Source organism: Lampetra planeri, chromosome 35 (assembly GCF_965212315.1).
Source record: "Lampetra planeri chromosome 35, kcLamPlan1.2.h2, whole genome shotgun sequence".
In the NCBI taxonomy this organism is placed as follows: domain Eukaryota; kingdom Metazoa; phylum Chordata; class Hyperoartia; order Petromyzontiformes; family Petromyzontidae; genus Lampetra; species Lampetra planeri.
Window position 1 is genome coordinate 7,167,133 of NC_136141.1, and position 19,699 is coordinate 7,186,831.

At 44.9% G+C, this 19,699-nt stretch overlaps 1 protein-coding gene across 1 annotated transcript in view; it reads left to right on the forward strand.

The window, feature by feature from the left end:
- The window catches only part of DNAH3 (dynein axonemal heavy chain 3), a 142,443-nt gene extending 122,966 nt beyond the window's left edge, over positions 1-19,477 (forward strand). The window contains exons 59-63 of the mRNA XM_078611111.1: positions 9,021-9,188; positions 9,905-10,047; positions 11,400-11,604; positions 14,643-14,780; positions 15,878-19,477. Coding sequence (XP_078467237.1) covers positions 9,021-9,188; positions 9,905-10,047; positions 11,400-11,604; positions 14,643-14,780; positions 15,878-16,231 — 1,008 coding nt within the window. The 3' untranslated portion in view covers positions 16,232-19,477. The remainder of the gene's footprint in view (positions 1-9,020; positions 9,189-9,904; positions 10,048-11,399; positions 11,605-14,642; positions 14,781-15,877) is intronic.
- The last annotated feature ends 222 nt before the right edge of the window (positions 19,478-19,699 follow it).

The following is a 19,699-nucleotide window of genomic DNA, read 5'->3' on the forward strand; positions in this document are numbered from 1 at the left end:
GGTCGGGCGTAGAGTGGCAGTCTGGATGGCGTCCGTCTCAAATTTCTCCATGAAGATGTTGGCTACAACCGGAGATAAGGGGGAGCCCATTGGGGTGCCCTCAATTTGCTTGTAGAAGGTTCCATTCCAGGTGAAGTATGTATTGGTTAAGCAGTGTCTCACCAGGGGGGGTACCCCAGCATTCAGTCCTTGATGAACCAAGTCTTCAATGATTGCGATGGTGTCAGGCACAGGCACCTTGGTGAACAAGGAAACCACATCAAAACTGACAAGCAGGTCGTCTGGGGACAGGGCAATCCCCTTGATTGTTGATACCAGGTCAGTAGAGTTTAGTACTGCAGAGGTGGTTTTTCCAGTGAAAGGCCGTAGGATTTCGGACAAAAAACGAGCCAGTTTGTAAGTCGGGGAGTTGATAGTAGAGACAATGGGACGAAGAGGTGTATCTTCTTTATGTATCTTTGGCAAGCCGTACAATCTTGGTGGCCTGGCTGCAGAAGGTTTCAACGAGAACTGTTTGGTCTGATCAATTAATGCGGTTGAAGCAGAAATGATGTTGTTGGTTTTGGAGACGAGGCTGTTGGTGGGGTCTCTTTTTATTTTTGTATAGCTGCCATCGGTGAGTAGTTCTTGAATTTTGTTGTTGTATTCTATTTTGTCCATGATGACAGTGGCATTGCCTTTGTCGGCTGAGAGGATGACAATGTCATCCCTCTTTTTTAATTGAGCTAATTCAAAACGCTCATCTTTGCTGATGTTGCTAGCTGGCATCTTAGCGTTTTTGAGGGTTACAGAGATTTCCGATCTTGCTACGTCTGCAGCGATGTGACTCAAGCCCTTGAGAGCTACATCTACTCGAGCAATTATATCATTAACTGGTATGTGTCTAGGTGTGACTGCAAAGTTTAGTCCTTTAGCTAAAACGGATTTCAAACCTTCAGAAATAGGACTGTTACTGCGATTAATTACGACTTTGTTAACATCTAGCTTTTCAATGTGTGGGTCCGGTTTCTTGTTTGAGAGGCGGTTGAATTTGGAAATCAAGTTGTCCTTACATTTAGTCGACATAGCGGCAGCTGAAGAGGCAGTCATTTTTTCCACATGTTCCCAATCCGATGTGGACATTGTTGCACTCAAGGATAAGTGTGATTTGTAGAGTGTCTTGTCTAACTGATCTAGTTCGGTGCGCGTAAGTCTGATTTTCTCTGAGATAAGAGCTAAGCTAGTTCTAGACAGAATTCGTTTCGCATTAGAAGAAGTTACAGCAGCAGATGTTAGTGTAAATGCGTTCGGTATTACCTTAGAGTCGCGGCATCTCTTCAGAAAGGTGAGAGACTCGATTAGCTGAGCCTTCTTGTCCCGGAGCTTGTTGAAGGATCTCAAAGTTATGTGGAAACCCTCCCCGTAGAGGCGGTTAAATTTCGATTTAAAGCTTTCGTGACTGCAGGGATTCATCTTCTTGGTTCTTTCGGTAAAGTCACGTAGAAGGGAAGTAATAAAATAATAAAAATAAAACATAATAAAACAATTCTCACGACGTTTCGGCCACAACGCAAGCAGCCATCCTCAGGCGAAGAATGAAACACCCCAAGCTTGGAGCGTATATTTAAGCTGGGTTAGAGGGGGGGGAGGTGGGAAGAAGAGCGCCTAAACAAAATAATTTGCATATCAAGAGGAATTCAGCATATGGAAAATGCGTAGGAGGTGGGCGGGGGGGGTTCCAAATCAATACTATGCCCGTGCATTATGCAGGATTAGCAGCATCAAAGGGGGGGGGGGAAGGGGGGGAGCATTAACAAAGGAAAGGAATGTTAATAGTATGTAGCTGTAGTTACTAAACAACCACGTAAAAAACTACAGTATAAACTGCATGACAAACTAAAGTATAAACTACATAGCATCATCAGTAAACTTACTATACTCTACAATAAGCTGAGTTACTAACAGTAAGTAATACATGAAAAATTCTACGTTGTAAAAAATTATATAATATGCTTCCATCTAAACTTTATTCTCTTACATCACACGCGTCTATACCGTACTATATACTTCCATAGGCAAAACCAACATTAAATTACATACTGTATTGCTATAAACCACCCTATACCTTATACATTTTTAATATAACACTATGTATTATTCTACCCACCCTAATGTGTATCAAAATGGTTTATTACGTCCTTCCAGTGATTGCTAAGCCAGAATCCATCTTCTCGGTTAAAATTGTCTCTGTGTTTGTAAATGTGGATCGCCTCATGTACGAATCTCTCATGATAGCCAGATGGCTTGCAGAGAACCTCTGTCTTGGAGAAGTCAATGTCATGTGAGCCCACTGAGTTGTAACAGTGATCTGCCACGGCTGCAGTCACGAAAGCTTTAAATCGAAATTTAACCGCCTCTACGGGGAGGGTTTCCACATAACTTTGAGATCCTTCAACAAGCTCCGGGACAAGAAGGCTCAGCTAATCGAGTCTCTCACCTTTCTGAAGAGATGCCGCGACTCTAAGGTAATACCGAACGCATTTACACTAACATCTGCTGCTGTAACTTCTTCTAATGCGAAACGAATTCTGTCTAGAACTAGCTTAGCTCTTATCTCAGAGAAAATCAGACTTACGCGCACCGAACTAGATCAGTTAGACAAGACACTCTACAAATCACACTTATCCTTGAGTGCAACAATGTCCACATCGGATTGGGAACATGTGGAAAAAATGACTGCCTCTTCAGCTGCCGCTATGTCGACTAAATGTAAGGACAACTTGATTTCCAAATTCAACCGCCTCTCAAACAAGAAACCGGACCCACACATTGAAAAGCTAGATGTTAACAAAGTCGTAATTAATCGCAGTAACAGTCCTATTTCTGAAGGTTTGAAATCCGTTTTAGCTAAAGGACTAAACTTTGCAGTCACACCTAGACACATAACAGTTAATGATATAATTGCTCGAGTAGATGTAGCTCTCAAGGGCTTGAGTCACATCGCTGCAGACGTAGCAAGATCGGAAATCTCTGTAACCCTCAAAAACGCTAAGATGCCAGCTAGCAACATCAGCAAAGATGAGCGTTTTGAATTAGCTCAATTAAAAAAGAGGGATGACATTGTCATCCTCTCAGCCGACAAAGGCAATGCCACTGTCATCATGGACAAAATAGAATACAACAACAAAATTCAAGAACTACTCACCGATGGCAGCTATACAAAAATAAAAAAAAGAGACCCCACCAACAGCCTCGTCTCCAAAACCAACAACATCATTTCTGCTTCAACCGCATTAATTGATCAGACCAAACAGTTCTCGTTGAAACCTTCTGCAGCCAGGCCACCAAGATTGTACGGCTTGCCAAAGATACATAAAGAAGATACACCTCTTCGTCCCATTGTCTCTACTATCAACTCCCCGACTTACAAACTGGCTCGTTTTTTGTCCGAAATCCTACGGCCTTTCACTGGAAAAACCACCTCTGCAGTACTAAACTCTACTGACCTGGTATCAACAATCAAGGGGATTGCCCTGTCCCCAGACGACCTGCTTGTCAGTTTTGATGTGGTTTCCTTGTTCACCAAGGTGCCTGTGCCTGACACCATCGCAATCATTGAAGACTTGGTTCATCAAGGACTGAATGCTGGGGTACCCCCCCTGGTGAGACACTGCTTAACCAATACATACTTCACCTGGAATGGAACCTTCTACAAGCAAATTGAGGGCACCCCAATGGGCTCCCCCTTATCTCCGGTTGTAGCCAACATCTTCATGGAGAAATTTGAGACGGACGCCATCCAGACTGCCACTCTACGCCCGACCTTATGGAAGAGGTACGTAGACGACACTTTTGTCATCTGGCCACATGGCCGGCCTGCTCTAGACCAATTTCTCGACCATATCAATTCCATACACCCAGCCATCAGATTCACCATGGAAGTCGAAAATGATGGCAAGCTACCCTTTTTGGATGTCCTAATCAAAAGGAGACCTGATGGTTCAATGAGCCACTCTGTCTACAGGAAAGCCACCCACACGGATGCTTATCTAAAACCGGATTCCCACCACCATCCATCCCAGAAGAATTCCCTCATCAAGACTCTATATCATAGAGCCCAATGCATCTCCGACCATGAACACATTTCCAGTGAACTCAAACACGTACGCCAAGCTCTTAAGGCTAATGGTTACTCCGACTACACAATCCGCAAAGCCATCACTCCAACCACCAAGAAGGATCCTGTTGAGGAGCCTTTCAAGACCATCACCTTACCCTACATTGCTGGGGTCACAAAAAAGATCTCCAAAATCCTGATTAAACACAAGATCCAGGTCCGATTCAACACAGTACATAAAATCCGTGATCTGGTACCGTCTGTAAAAGATGTGGTTCCAGACATACAGTACCCTGGTGTCTACAAACTAAGTTGCCTCTGTGGTAGCAGTTACATTGGGGAAACCAAACGACATGTCTCGGACCGCATCCGTGAACATAAAGCTGACCTGAAACACTGTAGGACAAACACCTCAGCCGTGGCAGATCACTGTTACAACTCAGTGGGCTCACATGACATTGACTTCTCCAAGACAGAGGTTCTCTGCAAGCCATCTGGCTATCATGAGAGATTCGTACATGAGGCGATCCACATTTACAAACACAGAGACAATTTTAACCGAGAAGATGGATTCTGGCTTAGCAATCACTGGAAGGACGTAATAAACCATTTTGATACACATTAGGGTGGGTAGAATAATACATAGTGTTATATTAAAAATGTATAAGGTATAGGGTGGTTTATAGCAATACAGTATGTAATTTAATGTTGGTTTTGCCTATGGAAGTATATAGTACGGTATAGACGCGTGTGATGTAAGAGAATAAAGTTTAGATGGAAGCATATTATATAATTTTTTACAACGTAGAATTTTTCATGTATTACTTACTGTTAGTAACTCAGCTTATTGTAGAGTATAGTAAGTTTACTGATGATGCTATGTAGTTTATACTTTAGTTTGTCATGCAGTTTATACTGTAGTTTTTTACGTGGTTGTTTAGTAACTACAGCTACATACTATTAACATTCCTTTCCTTTGTTAATGCTCCCCCCCTTCCCCCCCCCCTTTGATGCTGCTAATCCTGCATAATGCACGGGCATAGTATTGATTTGGAACCCCCCCCGCCCACCTCCTACGCATTTTCCATATGCTGAATTCCTCTTGATATGCAAATTATTTTGTTTAGGCGCTCTTCTTCCCACCTCCCCCCCCTCTAACCCAGCTTAAATATACGCTCCAAGCTTGGGGTGTTTCATTCTTCGCCTGAGGATGGCTGCTTGCGTTGTGGCCGAAACGTCGTGAGAATTGTTTTATTATGTTTTATTTTTATTATTTTATTACTTCCCTTCTACGTGACTTTACCGAAAGAACCAAGAAGATGAATCCCTGCAGTCACGAAAGCTTTAAATCGAAATTTAACCGCCTCTACGGGGAGGGTTTCCACATAACTTTGAGATCCTTCAACAAGCTCCGGGACAAGAAGGCTCAGCTAATCGAGTCTCTCACCTTTCTGAAGAGATGCCGCGACTCTAAGGTAATACCGAACGCATTTACACTAACATCTGCTGCTGTAACTTCTTCTAATGCGAAACGAATTCTGTCTAGAACTAGCTTAGCTCTTATCTCAGAGAAAATCAGACTTACGCGCACCGAACTAGATCAGTTAGACAAGACACTCTACAAATCACACTTATCCTTGAGTGCAACAATGTCCACATCGGATTGGGAACATGTGGAAAAAATGACTGCCTCTTCAGCTGCCGCTATGTCGACTAAATGTAAGGACAACTTGATTTCCAAATTCAACCGCCTCTCAAACAAGAAACCGGACCCACACATTGAAAAGCTAGATGTTAACAAAGTCGTAATTAATCGCAGTAACAGTCCTATTTCTGAAGGTTTGAAATCCGTTTTAGCTAAAGGACTAAACTTTGCAGTCACACCTAGACACATACCAGTTAATGATATAATTGCTCGAGTAGATGTAGCTCTCAAGGGCTTGAGTCACATCGCTGCAGACGTAGCAAGATCGGAAATCTCTGTAACCCTCAAAAACGCTAAGATGCCAGCTAGCAACATCAGCAAAGATGAGCGTTTTGAATTAGCTCAATTAAAAAAGAGGGATGACATTGTCATCCTCTCAGCCGACAAAGGCAATGCCACTGTCATCATGGACAAAATAGAATACAACAACAAAATTCAAGAACTACTCACCGATGGCAGCTATACAAAAATAAAAAGAGACCCCACCAACAGCCTCGTCTCCAAAACCAACAACATCATTTCTGCTTCAACCGCATTAATTGATCAGACCAAACAGTTCTCGTTGAAACCTTCTGCAGCCAGGCCACCAAGATTGTACGGCTTGCCAAAGATACATAAAGAAGATACACCTCTTCGTCCCATTGTCTCTACTATCAACTCCCCGACTTACAAACTGGCTCGTTTTTTGTCCGAAATCCTACGGCCTTTCACTGGAAAAACCACCTCTGCAGTACTAAACTCTACTGACCTGGTATCAACAATCAAGGGGATTGCCCTGTCCCCAGACGACCTGCTTGTCAGTTTTGATGTGGTTTCCTTGTTCACCAAGGTGCCTGTGCCTGACACCATCGCAATCATTGAAGACTTGGTTCATCAAGGACTGAATGCTGGGGTACCCCCCCTGGTGAGACACTGCTTAACCAATACATACTTCACCTGGAATGGAACCTTCTACAAGCAAATTGAGGGCACCCCAATGGGCTCCCCCTTATCTCCGGTTGTAGCCAACATCTTCATGGAGAAATTTGAGACGGACGCCATCCAGACTGCCACTCTACGCCCGACCTTATGGAAGAGGTACGTAGACGACACTTTTGTCATCTGGCCACATGGCCGGCCTGCTCTAGACCAATTTCTCGACCATATCAATTCCATACACCCAGCCATCAGATTCACCATGGAAGTCGAAAATGATGGCAAGCTACCCTTTTTGGATGTCCTAATCAAAAGGAGACCTGATGGTTCAATGAGCCACTCTGTCTACAGGAAAGCCACCCACACGGATGCTTATCTAAAACCGGATTCCCACCACCATCCATCCCAGAAGAATTCCCTCATCAAGACTCTATATCATAGAGCCCAATGCATCTCCGACCATGAACACATTTCCAGTGAACTCAAACACGTACGCCAAGCTCTTAAGGCTAATGGTTACTCCGACTACACAATCCGCAAAGCCATCACTCCAACCACCAAGAAGGATCCTGTTGAGGAGCCTTTCAAGACCATCACCTTACCCTACATTGCTGGGGTCACAAAAAAGATCTCCAAAATCCTGATTAAACACAAGATCCAGGTCCGATTCAACACAGTACATAAAATCCGTGATCTGGTACCGTCTGTAAAAGATGTGGTTCCAGACATACAGTACCCTGGTGTCTACAAACTAAGTTGCCTCTGTGGTAGCAGTTACATTGGGGAAACCAAACGACATGTCTCGGACCGCATCCGTGAACATAAAGCTGACCTGAAACACTGTAGGACAAACACCTCAGCCGTGGCAGATCACTGTTACAACTCAGTGGGCTCACATGACATTGACTTCTCCAAGACAGAGGTTCTCTGCAAGCCATCTGGCTATCATGAGAGATTCGTACATGAGGCGATCCACATTTACAAACACAGAGACAATTTTAACCGAGAAGATGGATTCTGGCTTAGCAATCACTGGAAGGACGTAATAAACCATTTTGATACACATTAGGGTGGGTAGAATAATACATAGTGTTATATTAAAAATGTATAAGGTATAGGGTGGTTTATAGCAATACAGTATGTAATTTAATGTTGGTTTTGCCTATGGAAGTATATAGTACGGTATAGACGCGTGTGATGTAAGAGAATAAAGTTTAGATGGAAGCATATTATATAATTTTTTACAACGTAGAATTTTTCATGTATTACTTACTGTTAGTAACTCAGCTTATTGTAGAGTATAGTAAGTTTACTGATGATGCTATGTAGTTTATACTTTAGTTTGTCATGCAGTTTATACTGTAGTTTTTTACGTGGTTGTTTAGTAACTACAGCTACATACTATTAACATTCCTTTCCTTTGTTAATGCTCCCCCCCTTCCCCCCCCCCCCTTTGATGCTGCTAATCCTGCATAATGCACGGGCATAGTATTGATTTGGAACCCCCCCCGCCCACCTCCTACGCATTTTCCATATGCTGAATTCCTCTTGATATGCAAATTATTTTGTTTAGGCGCTCTTCTTCCCACCTCCCCCCCCTCTAACCCAGCTTAAATATACGCTCCAAGCTTGGGGTGTTTCATTCTTCGCCTGAGGATGGCTGCTTGCGTTGTGGCCGAAACGTCGTGAGAATTGTTTTATTATGTTTTATTTTTATTATTTTATTACTTCCCTTCTACGTGACTTTACCGAAAGAACCAAGAAGATGAATCCCTGCAGTCACGAAAGCTTTAAATCGAAATTCTTGAGTAATATTGCGGACAGGGCTAAATGGAAGTAAGGTCATGATCGCCAATGTGTTTTGGAAAGGACACGGCGCATGGAGAGAGAGAGAGAGAGAAGTGGTCAGTGTCATGTAGCACTGAAGTCTGGCTCCTGATAAGTTTCTAAAACAGTTAATAGTAACAGTTCACACCATTCTTGTAGCGCAAGGCTATCACGAAGTTGCCACGTTTCACATATGGATGTTGTTATGTCGGGGGTCATGTTGCTCCATCATTTCCGCCCGATCAAGTAAGTTGGAGGTCATTTCTCAATCTTGACAAATTTGGACCACGGCGCCGGCACACTCTCCTTGAACGTGCACCGGAGCGGACGGCGAGCGGCGGTAATGACCAGAGCAGCCGCTGGGCCCCCGAAACCGCGAACCGCGGCCACTGCAAGCAACCGAACGTGTCAAGCGCTCGGCTACGTCACCGCGTTCACCGCCATCGAGCTGAGCTGGCGTTTGCCCCTTTCCCGCAGACCTACGTCGGGTACATCCGCGGGCTTCCGCTCATCACCCACCCGGAGGTGTTCGGGCTGCACGAGAACGCCGACATCACCAAGGACAACCAAGAGACGAACCAGCTCTTCAATAGCGTGCTGCTCACGTTGCCCAGACAGTCCGGGGGCACTGGCAAGTCCTCGCAGGTAAGACCTGCGGGGGGTGTATTCATCGTGTGCCGTACCACGTACCGCACTGTTGTTGACCAGCTTAGTGATAGCACTCAGGCTACCGCCTGGGTTTTTTGCGGTTGTGCCATGTGGCTCTCCGATGTAAGCAATTACGTCTCTCCGTTTGATTGGAGTTTTTCAGGTTTTGTGCCATTAAGGTTTTATGAATGCACATCTTTACTTCACGTCAGTATCGCAACAGTGGTGTTTGCTCTTCATATCGCAATAAGTACTCAGCTTTGAGAGTGTGTAAAAGGAGCACATGAAAGGTGCAAATTACTAGCTGCACTGAAATCCCGGGTGAAGAGGTCAGTTTGCTTGATAGTAGTAATGTACAAGTCCCATGAACACCTTTGACACCCAGGCTAGATACATAGCGTGTCTTCCCGTCAACGAATAGAGCTTCTGCGATTCGCTGGAAATATCACCTCGCTTGTTTGCTCACTGTCGACCTTAAAATAATCTCGGAAGAATTTGTCTTGGCCAGGCATTTACTCTTACAACTCTTGCTCTAGATGTATACTGTATGTGTGTACGTCGAACTTCTTTCTCACCGTACATAGCCAACCGTGCTCATCGGAGGTGCAGGGGAAACATATACATGGTTGTCAGTTGTACAAGGCGTGTAACTTAGATGACTGCACATGTCAAAGATGTTGGCAAGAACTCCTCTGTGCTGAACTGTAACGCAGGACGTGATAGAGGAGCTGGCGTCAGACATCCTCTCCAAACTTCCCAAGGATTTTGACATGGAGGTGGTGATGGCCAAGTACCCTGTGGTCTACCAGGAGTCCATGAACACCGTGCTGAGACAGGAACTCATTCGTTTCAACAGGTAGGGACAACCGCTTCTCCTCGACGCTTTCCTGACCAACCACTACGATTGCTTTGCCACTTTTGTGTGGCAACTAAACTCATCGGTCACGATGACCGCATGGTTTCTTGCAGCTGTGCTGTACAGCTCGGGTTGTATCACGACATGATGTATCGACGTTTCAATGCACGTTCTGGGAGCTTCTTCAGGAAATAAAGAAGTTCCTAGCACGCGGAGCAAAAGCATCATGCCGAATAGCACGTGCAGTCTGAAAACATCAGAGAGCGAGTTACTTGTTCATACCGGGCAAGGTGGCGTGCGTCTGTAATGAAACATTTCAGCTCGGTGGGGTTGATAGTTTCTGCAGAGATGTAACTATCTCTTGAGTGACATGCAGTTGCAAGGGGAACTGGGTTAGAGGCTGTACAACAAGTAGGTTGAAGCCCTGAGTGATGCCTTCCTTGATATAAACACTCCTGTCAAGATAGTTTCAACCATGGCATATGTTTTGGATGAATAACATATACATGTGCTAACTAATATGCTGGTGTTCTCTGGAATATAAGATGCCCCCCCCCCAAAAGTTGGGGTGTGCGTCATATTATCTGCTTCGTGTGTATATGTGAGCAGATTTGTGTAACTTTATTGACACCGGGCACAAGTATCGGGGTACATCTTACTTGCTGGAGCATGTTGTAATGTGGAGTATACAGGAGACGCGGCGTCGTACGCACGACAAAGTGTGCTTATGTGCACTGTAGCAGCGTAAAATGATCATTCGAAAGCGAATCATCAAATAAAACATTGTATAAATGCATGCCTCTACGGGTCACCATACTTCAATCGGGATTACCGTTGGTACGGCTATTTTAGTACACACAATCGACAGGAAGTACAAGAACAATTGGCTTGCATAATGTGTATGCATAATGTACGTTAATTACCTATAAATAACCCAAACGGCAATGGATACCCATAGTCATTTATATCCATTCATTAATCCCCCCCCCACTTCACGCAAGAAGCGCACACAAGTGACGTCATCACATCTACCCCTCTATTTATTGAACGAAACAGGAGGATTTCTCCACAAATCTGGCTGTCGCCTGATGAAGCTGGTTGTAAATACTGGCAAAACGTCACTCAAATTGTAAATCTTGTGGATTTGCTCTCCAACACACCGGTGTGCTGTACTAGTGACGAATTGGCTGTCGAGTGGTGACGGGTTTAACAACACATTTATATATTTACACGATCTACCCACAAAAAACATGTATTATTGATGATATTGGTCGCGAAAGCCTACGTGTTAAACATACAGACATTTATCAACATAAATACATACATTTCCGACATTCGCGTTTCATTTTCAGACTGACGACCGTTGTTCGCTCAAGTCTCATTAACGTCCGCAAGGCCATCAAGGGTCTGGTGGTCATGTCTGAGGACCTGGAGGACATCTTCAACTCCATGTTGGTGGGAAAGGTGCCGGGAAAGTGGGCTGCCAAGTCCTACCCTTCGCTCAAGCCGCTGGGCAGCTACGTCACCGACCTGCTCGCACGTCTGCAGTTCTTCCAGGTGCGATCGGTGTACCATGCACGCAAATGCAGGTGAAGGTTCCCCACGTTTCATCTCAGTCAATAGGCAGGTCGCTTGTGGCTTCCGGTTGCTGAATGAACACATTGTAAGGTCGCACTAATTACTGAAGAGTGCTTGCCACAAATGAACCACAATACCTTGCTGATCTTGTCAAGGAGCATAAACCATCACGCGAACTCCGGTCATCCTCGCAGAAGCTGTTGGCTAATCACTGAACAAAGACTGTCACCGCATTGCGTGCTTTCAGATGCGCTTCTGCGGCCGTCTGGAACGTTCTTCTTCCGATGTTAGGAAGCCACTGGGAGCTACGCACTTTTAAATCTATGTTGAAAATTAATTTATTTAGAACAGCTCTTCTTCTTGGTTCTTTCGGTAAAGTAACGTAGAATGGAAATAATAAAATAATTAAAATAAAACATAATTAAATAATTCTCACGACGTTTCGGCCACAACGCAAGCAGCCGTCCTCAGGTGGAGAACAGGTCTGTCGAGAAGACAAAGTCTGAATGACACGCCCCAGGCTTGGAGCGACTATTTAAGCTGGGATGGAGGGGCGAAGAGCGCCTTGACAAAAGAATTTGCATATCAAGAGGAATTTAGCATATTTATGGGAAATGCAGATATGCGATTAGTACTACTTGTGAAATGCGTAGGAGGTTTGGCGAGGGGTTTAAAGTCATTATGCCCGTGCATTATGCAGGATTAGCAGCATCAAAGGGAGGGGATAGGGGTATACATTGTAATATTACACTATGTATTATTCTACCCACCCTAATGTATATCACACTGCTGTATATTCACTATACAATTACGATACTATATATATTACTTTGTACATTGTATTAAGCATTACAATTTTATACTATTTATTATTATACAATCCGCTATACACTGTACCATTGACCGTCGTGTGAAAGATACTAAGAGGAAGCAACGAAATATGTCAATGGGAGAGTAGAGTGGGAGACTTGCAACGGTAGTTTCTTGTCCTTCCCCCACACCTCTGATTAGCACGGGTTGGCTACATACGGTGCGAACAAGTTCAACATACATAGATACAAATACTCTCTCGAAAGGCTGTCTATAGCTCCCTCTCGTGGTGGCCCTCGTAACAATAAGTCCGATTTGTAACGCACACAAGGTAGTGTGCAATGAGTCGCTAACACAAGTAAGAGGGACCTAGGGAAGGCTATACCTTTACTACCTATGCAGTTCAGTAACGTACCATTGGCAAGCACCTACTAATGCTAACATAGTACCTACATACGAAGGTATGGTGTAGTAGCACCACCCTTCACACACCACACCTGTTTTTCTGGAAGGTTGAGTCAACCTAGGTGAGATTCAGGGCTCCCAACCACTAGCCACCCTTTAAAGCCCAGGCTCAAGACCTTCCTCGTTTTCCTCTGCTATGATTGAATGCCACTCTCTCTATAAACTACATATGCGCCACTGTTTCTGCCCAGCGTGTTGAGATGCCCTCACATTTTAGATGCTGCACAAGTCCAAACTGTATCATACTGAGCTAACTACCTAACCACAGCTTCCCAAATGTGTACATTTGGACGCATACCCATGTGTGCGTACAAAGAAAAAGATTCCCCGTATAGCTGTACAGACTGTGGGTGCAAGTGCTGTCAGTGAGCACCTACGTATGTATGTATGTTTAACTTATTTTACACCGCACATAGCCAACCATGCCATTCAGAGGTGCGAACCCATGAAAGCCAGCACGGCACACGAAGGGGTGGTGTGACCAGAACCACGCCCGGCCACCTTTTTCTCTCCACTGTTGACGATTCCACACACTGTACCAGGAACCCTTTTAACGTTGAGTCTCGCTACGGTAGGCTCCGGACAGATTAAGCTATTCACAACTGATGTTGGTTGTGAGCGGAAATCGAAATCGGCTCATGGGGGTTTACAGTGAAGTGTGCTAATCGCTGCACCACAGCTTCCCACGCACAAGTATACACAAAATAATTGTATTTTTCAATCTTCTCAGCAAGCACCTGTGCCTGACCCACCACATCAGAATCTTTGTCAGAATCATAATCATTATTTATTCTGAAAGAATACGAGAGGGAGCTATAGACAGCCTTTCGGATAACGAGGCTGGCATCAGAGGCCTTTGTGTCTCCAGCATACTTGTGGTGACTGAGTGAGTCAGCCCGAACATACGAATACAAACAAACAGAGTGAGGTCATAATATAACAATTATTTTGTTATATAAAGAGCTCTGATGAAACACAGAATGTGGATTCATGTGCAATTTACTGCTCCGTCCACAGATCCAATGTTTTTAGTTTTAGGGAACAAAAAGTTTTCTGATGTCTTGCCCGTGTGTCTCTAGCACACTTGAGCTGACAGAGTCAGCCCAAATATGCGAACACAAACAAAGTGAGGTCATAATATAACAATTTTTTTTATATATAGTTCTTATGAAACACGGAATGTGGGATCATGTGCAACTTACTGCTCCAACCACAGATACAATGCTTTTTAGTTTTAGGGAACATACATTTTATTTGATGAGATCACTTGTTCAAATTCCGGTTCTTAGTGGTAACGAGTTGACGGTCTTGGCTAGATACATGTTAATTAAAAAGTAGTATTTTCACTCCATTAACCTTTTTCCAGCTTTGAGGACTGAGCACTTTGGGGTTTTATTTCTATGCCACACGTATCCTTAAGGCAGAGCCATCGAGAGTCAGACATGAGAGGCCTAGTGAGAAGGCTTTAGAAGTCTTTCAAAAACCAAAACTCCCTGGGGTAGTCTTGACAACGTGTGCATGTAATGGTTTAACACTCATAGCACAAACATACAACGGTGAATAAAATACATAATAATAATTAACAAGAAATAAAATACCACCCTTGCTTCTCACGTGTTTTTTATATCTTGCCAAACATTTTTTTTATCAAGGACACGTAAATATTTACACGTGAAAGTTGAAAAAGCCACGACACGACGACGTTCCTTTGCTGTGTTTTGTTTCTCCTACACTGTGACCAGGACTGGATAGACAATGGTCCCCCGAGCGTGTTCTGGATCTCAGGCTTCTATTTCACTCAGTCCTTCCTGACTGGTGTCTCCCAGAACTACGCGAGGAAATACACCATCCCCATCGATCACATCGGCTTCGAGTTTGAGGTGCGGTGTTATTGCATTGTCTGTGTTTATTACTGGTAGGAACCTCCTGGTTCCACCAGCCCACAGGGGATTATTGTGTCCGTCGTGCATCCAAAAATGGGAGGGGTTGGGTGGAGAGGGGAGGGTGGGAAGGGGCTGGGTGGGGAGGATGGGGCTGGATGGGGGGTGGGAGGAGTGGGGCTGGGTGGGGAGGGGCTGGTCACCCCATGGTGCCCTTATAAAACTCAACGTTTAACCTACTCACGCCGGCTTGTGCCCGCCCTCACAGTCGGGCATATTTGCGGAATACACCACACCGCCGTTGAGCCTGGCCATTGACCGAGCAACCCAACGTTCCTACCAGCTCCCTCTGCAGGAATGTGTTTCTCTGTTTAGTTAGCGAACTGCCCTATGAACCCAGGTACCCTAGTTCGATTCCCGCCCATGGCCGATGTCAGTGATGAATATCTCAACCAGTTCTGGGCCCCCTGTAGGTCGACTGAGCCTTAAAATGAGCAACCAGTGCAGTGTGTAAACATCATCACCAGGGAGACGAATGAGGCTGGGTCGGGATTGGTACTGGCCACTTATATGCCATGTCAGCCTTAACTGGTGTTCACTGACAGCACGTGCCCGAACATTCTGTTAAAGGCTATATGCTGGTGTTCATTGTGCTTTCTTAACCAAGTGGTTACCTGTATGCAGTGGGAACGAATGTGATAAGCACTTGTCGGTGCAAGGGATCTTCACATCTAGTTGTGTTTTTTTGCTGGAAAATTGGTTTCAGTTCAGTGACAGCATCATGTTGCCCACCTTTAAATTTCACCGAAGCAAAGATTTGACGAGATTATGGACTCTTTTATAAGCGATGTGATGCTCCATGCTCGAATGCGCATGGAACAGGGATCAGCTACTGTTTACAGCCCTCAGGCAGTGGTGTAAATTGCACATTCCTATGGCAGGGGAAGTTCAATCTTCAGGACAACTCCTTTTGACTTCCCACAAAACAGTGCTCACTTTTGGGGGCCAAAATATAGGATTGCCGCTCGGCGTGCCGTGCTTCTGTGCAAGCGCGCGACAACCGCTACTCTGCTCACGCGTTTCTGCTCTCCGTGCAGGTGACAAAGGCCGAGTCGGAGATGGAGAAGAAGCCGGAGGACGGCGCTTACATCAAGGGGCTCTTCCTGGAGGGCGCCCGCTGGGATCGCCAACGCATGGCGATCGGGGAGTCGCTGCCCAAGGTCCTCTTCGATCAGATCCCCATCGTGTGGCTGCGGCCCGGGGACCAGGCGTCGTTCCGGCCGGCGCCCTGCTACTCCTGCCCCGTGTACAAGACAAGCGCCCGCCGCGGCACGCTCTCCACCACGGGCCACTCCACCAACTACGTCATCCCCATCGAGCTGCCGTCCGACCGGCCCAGCAGCCACTGGATCAACCGGGGCGTGGCTGCTCTCTGCCAGCTGGACGACTGAGGGGCCCTCGCGAACCACACGGATACACGGAGCAGGAGTTTCCCCTCAAATTCGTTTGGGTATTTTTTTCCCGCCTGGTTTTCATCCCGATCGTGCCATAGCTGTCACGTCACGAAAGAAGCAATCGTTCCGATCTCGCACGGAGCAGGGATGACCCTTAGTTTTGAGAGAATGGCCCACAGAAGTGGATAACGCAGAGCTACCCTCTGAGATCCCTTCAAGTGATCATTGGGCAACACAGTATGGGGCAGCACTTTCCCACCCGCCCTGCCATGGAGGGTAATGTTTGTCGCACGATGGTCAAACCGCCATCTTTACTTCTCAGAGCGGTATTTTAGCCAAATTAATTGACAAACCAAATTTCTTATTTCACGAAGCCTTTGGCGACGCAAGACTTTTCGAGTGCCATTCTCCGTGTCCCACCGTGTTTCGAGTTTTAGCAGTCTTCGGATTTGTGCAATGTGTAATTACTTGATTTGGATTTGAATGAGGAATATTGGTGAATGCACACCATTCGCGAGGTTTTTAATTTGGGAGACAACGTGTCAATGTGATATCTAATTTGTTCAAAATTGAAGGTCGATGGTAATAAAACTGTTATTTTGTGAGGAGACCCAACTATAGCTATGCAAAGAATTTTGGTAGGAGTGGATGATAAACCTCTAACTTTTAGTTACATATTATATAAAGTGTTCTAGTTTCACGGTTAAATTCTGCCTTATCCACGTCATTAAATGTCACGATTTGGGGTCACTGTGTGATTTGTTTTTAACTTTGTGGTGAATGTAGTGCCTCTGTTGGCTGCAGGGGTCACGTAAATTGCATACATAATTGACAAATAATCGATTCTTAGAATGCACCGTCATCACAATAATCTATCTTAATCGATGCATTGTTGAATGCCTACTATCCACCCAAGCCCAGTGTTATGATGTAAAAGGATCTTTTTTAAAATACATTCACAGCAAGTTACTTGCTCAAGTCTTCCAGCCTTTGCAGAAATTGAACCTTGAACCTTGTGGAACGTGGCTCTGAACATTAATGAACACTAATCGCGGTGAGGCGTGGTGCGATATTTCAACCCTCGCCTCTTTCATTCTTCAGCTGTTGTAATCCACCCTCTGATGATCCATCACAACGGCAGCCTCATTTAGCACCCAGCTAACCGCTTAGCATTTAACACCCAGCGAGCCGCTTAGTATTTAGCAAGCCACAATTTGCTCGGATCAAATGGTTCAATTCCGACTGCTACCAGGCAATCTATGCATGCAATCGCTCAAAGTATTTTGTTAAAGCAGACAGTAAACAATACCTTGACGTACTGCGTAGGTTTCTCTGCGGTTGTGCTGTATATCTCTCCGATGTGTTTGTGGTACGTTCCTGGAGTTTCTTCAGGCATGGGGGAAGATGCTGAAGAAGCTCCCAGGATGTGGAGCAAAAGGTCCGACATTGTAACAAACACCTCGCGTTACAACCGTAAACTACATCAGAGAGCTATAAAGCAGAACGGTGTAAACCTAAGCAGTAGCTGATAGAATACGTCTTGTTTTCATGTTATTTAACTTTTAGGTCCGATGGAGCCGCAGGCCGTTTTGTATACTATTGTTCCAATGCAGCAATTCACAGACGGCGCTTCTGTCCAATTACCATGATGCCTTGCTTAATGTTAATGAACGAATACGAATTGAGAAGACTTAAAAAGGGCAAATTATCTCGTTACTGATTTGCGCAGTGGAGCAACACAGCTGCAGAATGCCATATTTATCACTTCACCAGAAATGCATTCGAGTTTCACTTTCAACAATGTAAATTGTTTAATTAACCAAATGTCACAACACATACAGGCAATTCATCGGTAAATACGAAATAAAGTAGTAAAGCACTTGTAGTTTGAGATGTATGTGTTTCAAGGCGACAATAAGTGAACTATATTTAAGCATGAATCTTTCAAAGTAAAAACGTTGCCGTTGAAAACAATGCACGCAGTCACCGTGTTACCGTATACTCGTATCTAAAATTACTTTCTCTATCACGGGAATAGAATGTGGCATGCGAGCATTGTAGATGCTATTAGGAAGGAGAGGTTGTGATGGGCTTTGAACGTGAACTGAATGGAGTAGGATTAGTAATTGACATGGGCATTGTAGGTCTGACAGGCAAGGCGCAGACCTTGAACCCAAGTCATGGGATATTAATAAATGCACGCTTTAATATAGAAGCCAGCACTCCTCACTTGAAATCCACGGTATCCAGGTTAGATTGCCGGCAATGGCCATTTTTCATCCAACATTATCCTTGTCCATTCATGCTGCGGTCAAATAGCTATCCTGCAGTGAGCCAAGTCAGGATATCTCATCATCACAATCATCTTCAGCCGTTGTCCATTCCACTGCGAGATGAAAGCATCTCCACGCCATTGCCATTCTTCATGATCCTGCAACGCCAAAATCCATCTTACCCCTGCAAATGAACCTGATCTCATCACTCCATCTCTGTGGCGGTCGCCGTTCCCGGGTGCTTGTCAGTTCCATTGCACGGTCGTGACAGATGGCAGCAGTTTGGGGGGAGGGGGGGGGGCTTCAGCAGTGTTTTCACCATGGTTGATGATTTTGTTTAAGAATGCCTTACTACACAGATGACATATATCATCTTGCAGCGCCATTAACACTTCGCACTGTGCGGAGGGTCAGTATCTCCCATTGTATTCTCGCGTGCCATCTGACCCACTATGACACCAACGCACTTTTGAGTTTGTCCGCAGCATACACAGGCAACACACGTCTGCAGTGAGGAAAAATGTAATGTTGCTCTGCAAATAAAAACGGTTTGTAAACTTCAAATGTTCACCATTCGTTGTGTTGCGTACAACCACTGCTTTGCCCATTGCATCTGTAAGCATCGACGCGGAATGGGATAATGACATTTGTTTTAAACAATATCGATTTTGCATTGCCTCGTGTTACCGTATTCTCCTTAACATAAGGGGCCGTCCATAAATGACGTCACGCGATTTTGGACGATTTTTGACCTCCCCCCCCCCCTCTCGTCACACGGCGTCACAAAAATGCAGACCCCCTCAAATATGACGTCACAAAGCTCTGCCCCCCCCCCCAACCATATTTCCATTTTGAAAATAAAACATGCTTCAAATCGCTTTAAACTATTGTCATTGTAGTGCGTATTTAATGTGGCGCTGCACTCTGATGTTGTAGGAGTGTTGTTATAACAATTAGTGTTATAACAATTCTATATTTATTTAAAGTTGCGCATTTTTATGTGACGTCACATTTCTCAAACCCCCCCCCCCCCCCTCGTCACAAATGTCTGACCCCCCCCCCCCCCCCCTAGGTGCGTGACGTCATTTATGTACGGCCCCTAAGACGCTCGGGAAAGTAAGACGCACCCTACAAACATGTGCCAGGTTGGCAATAGAGTTATAGAAATCTAAACACCTTCAAACACACAGCT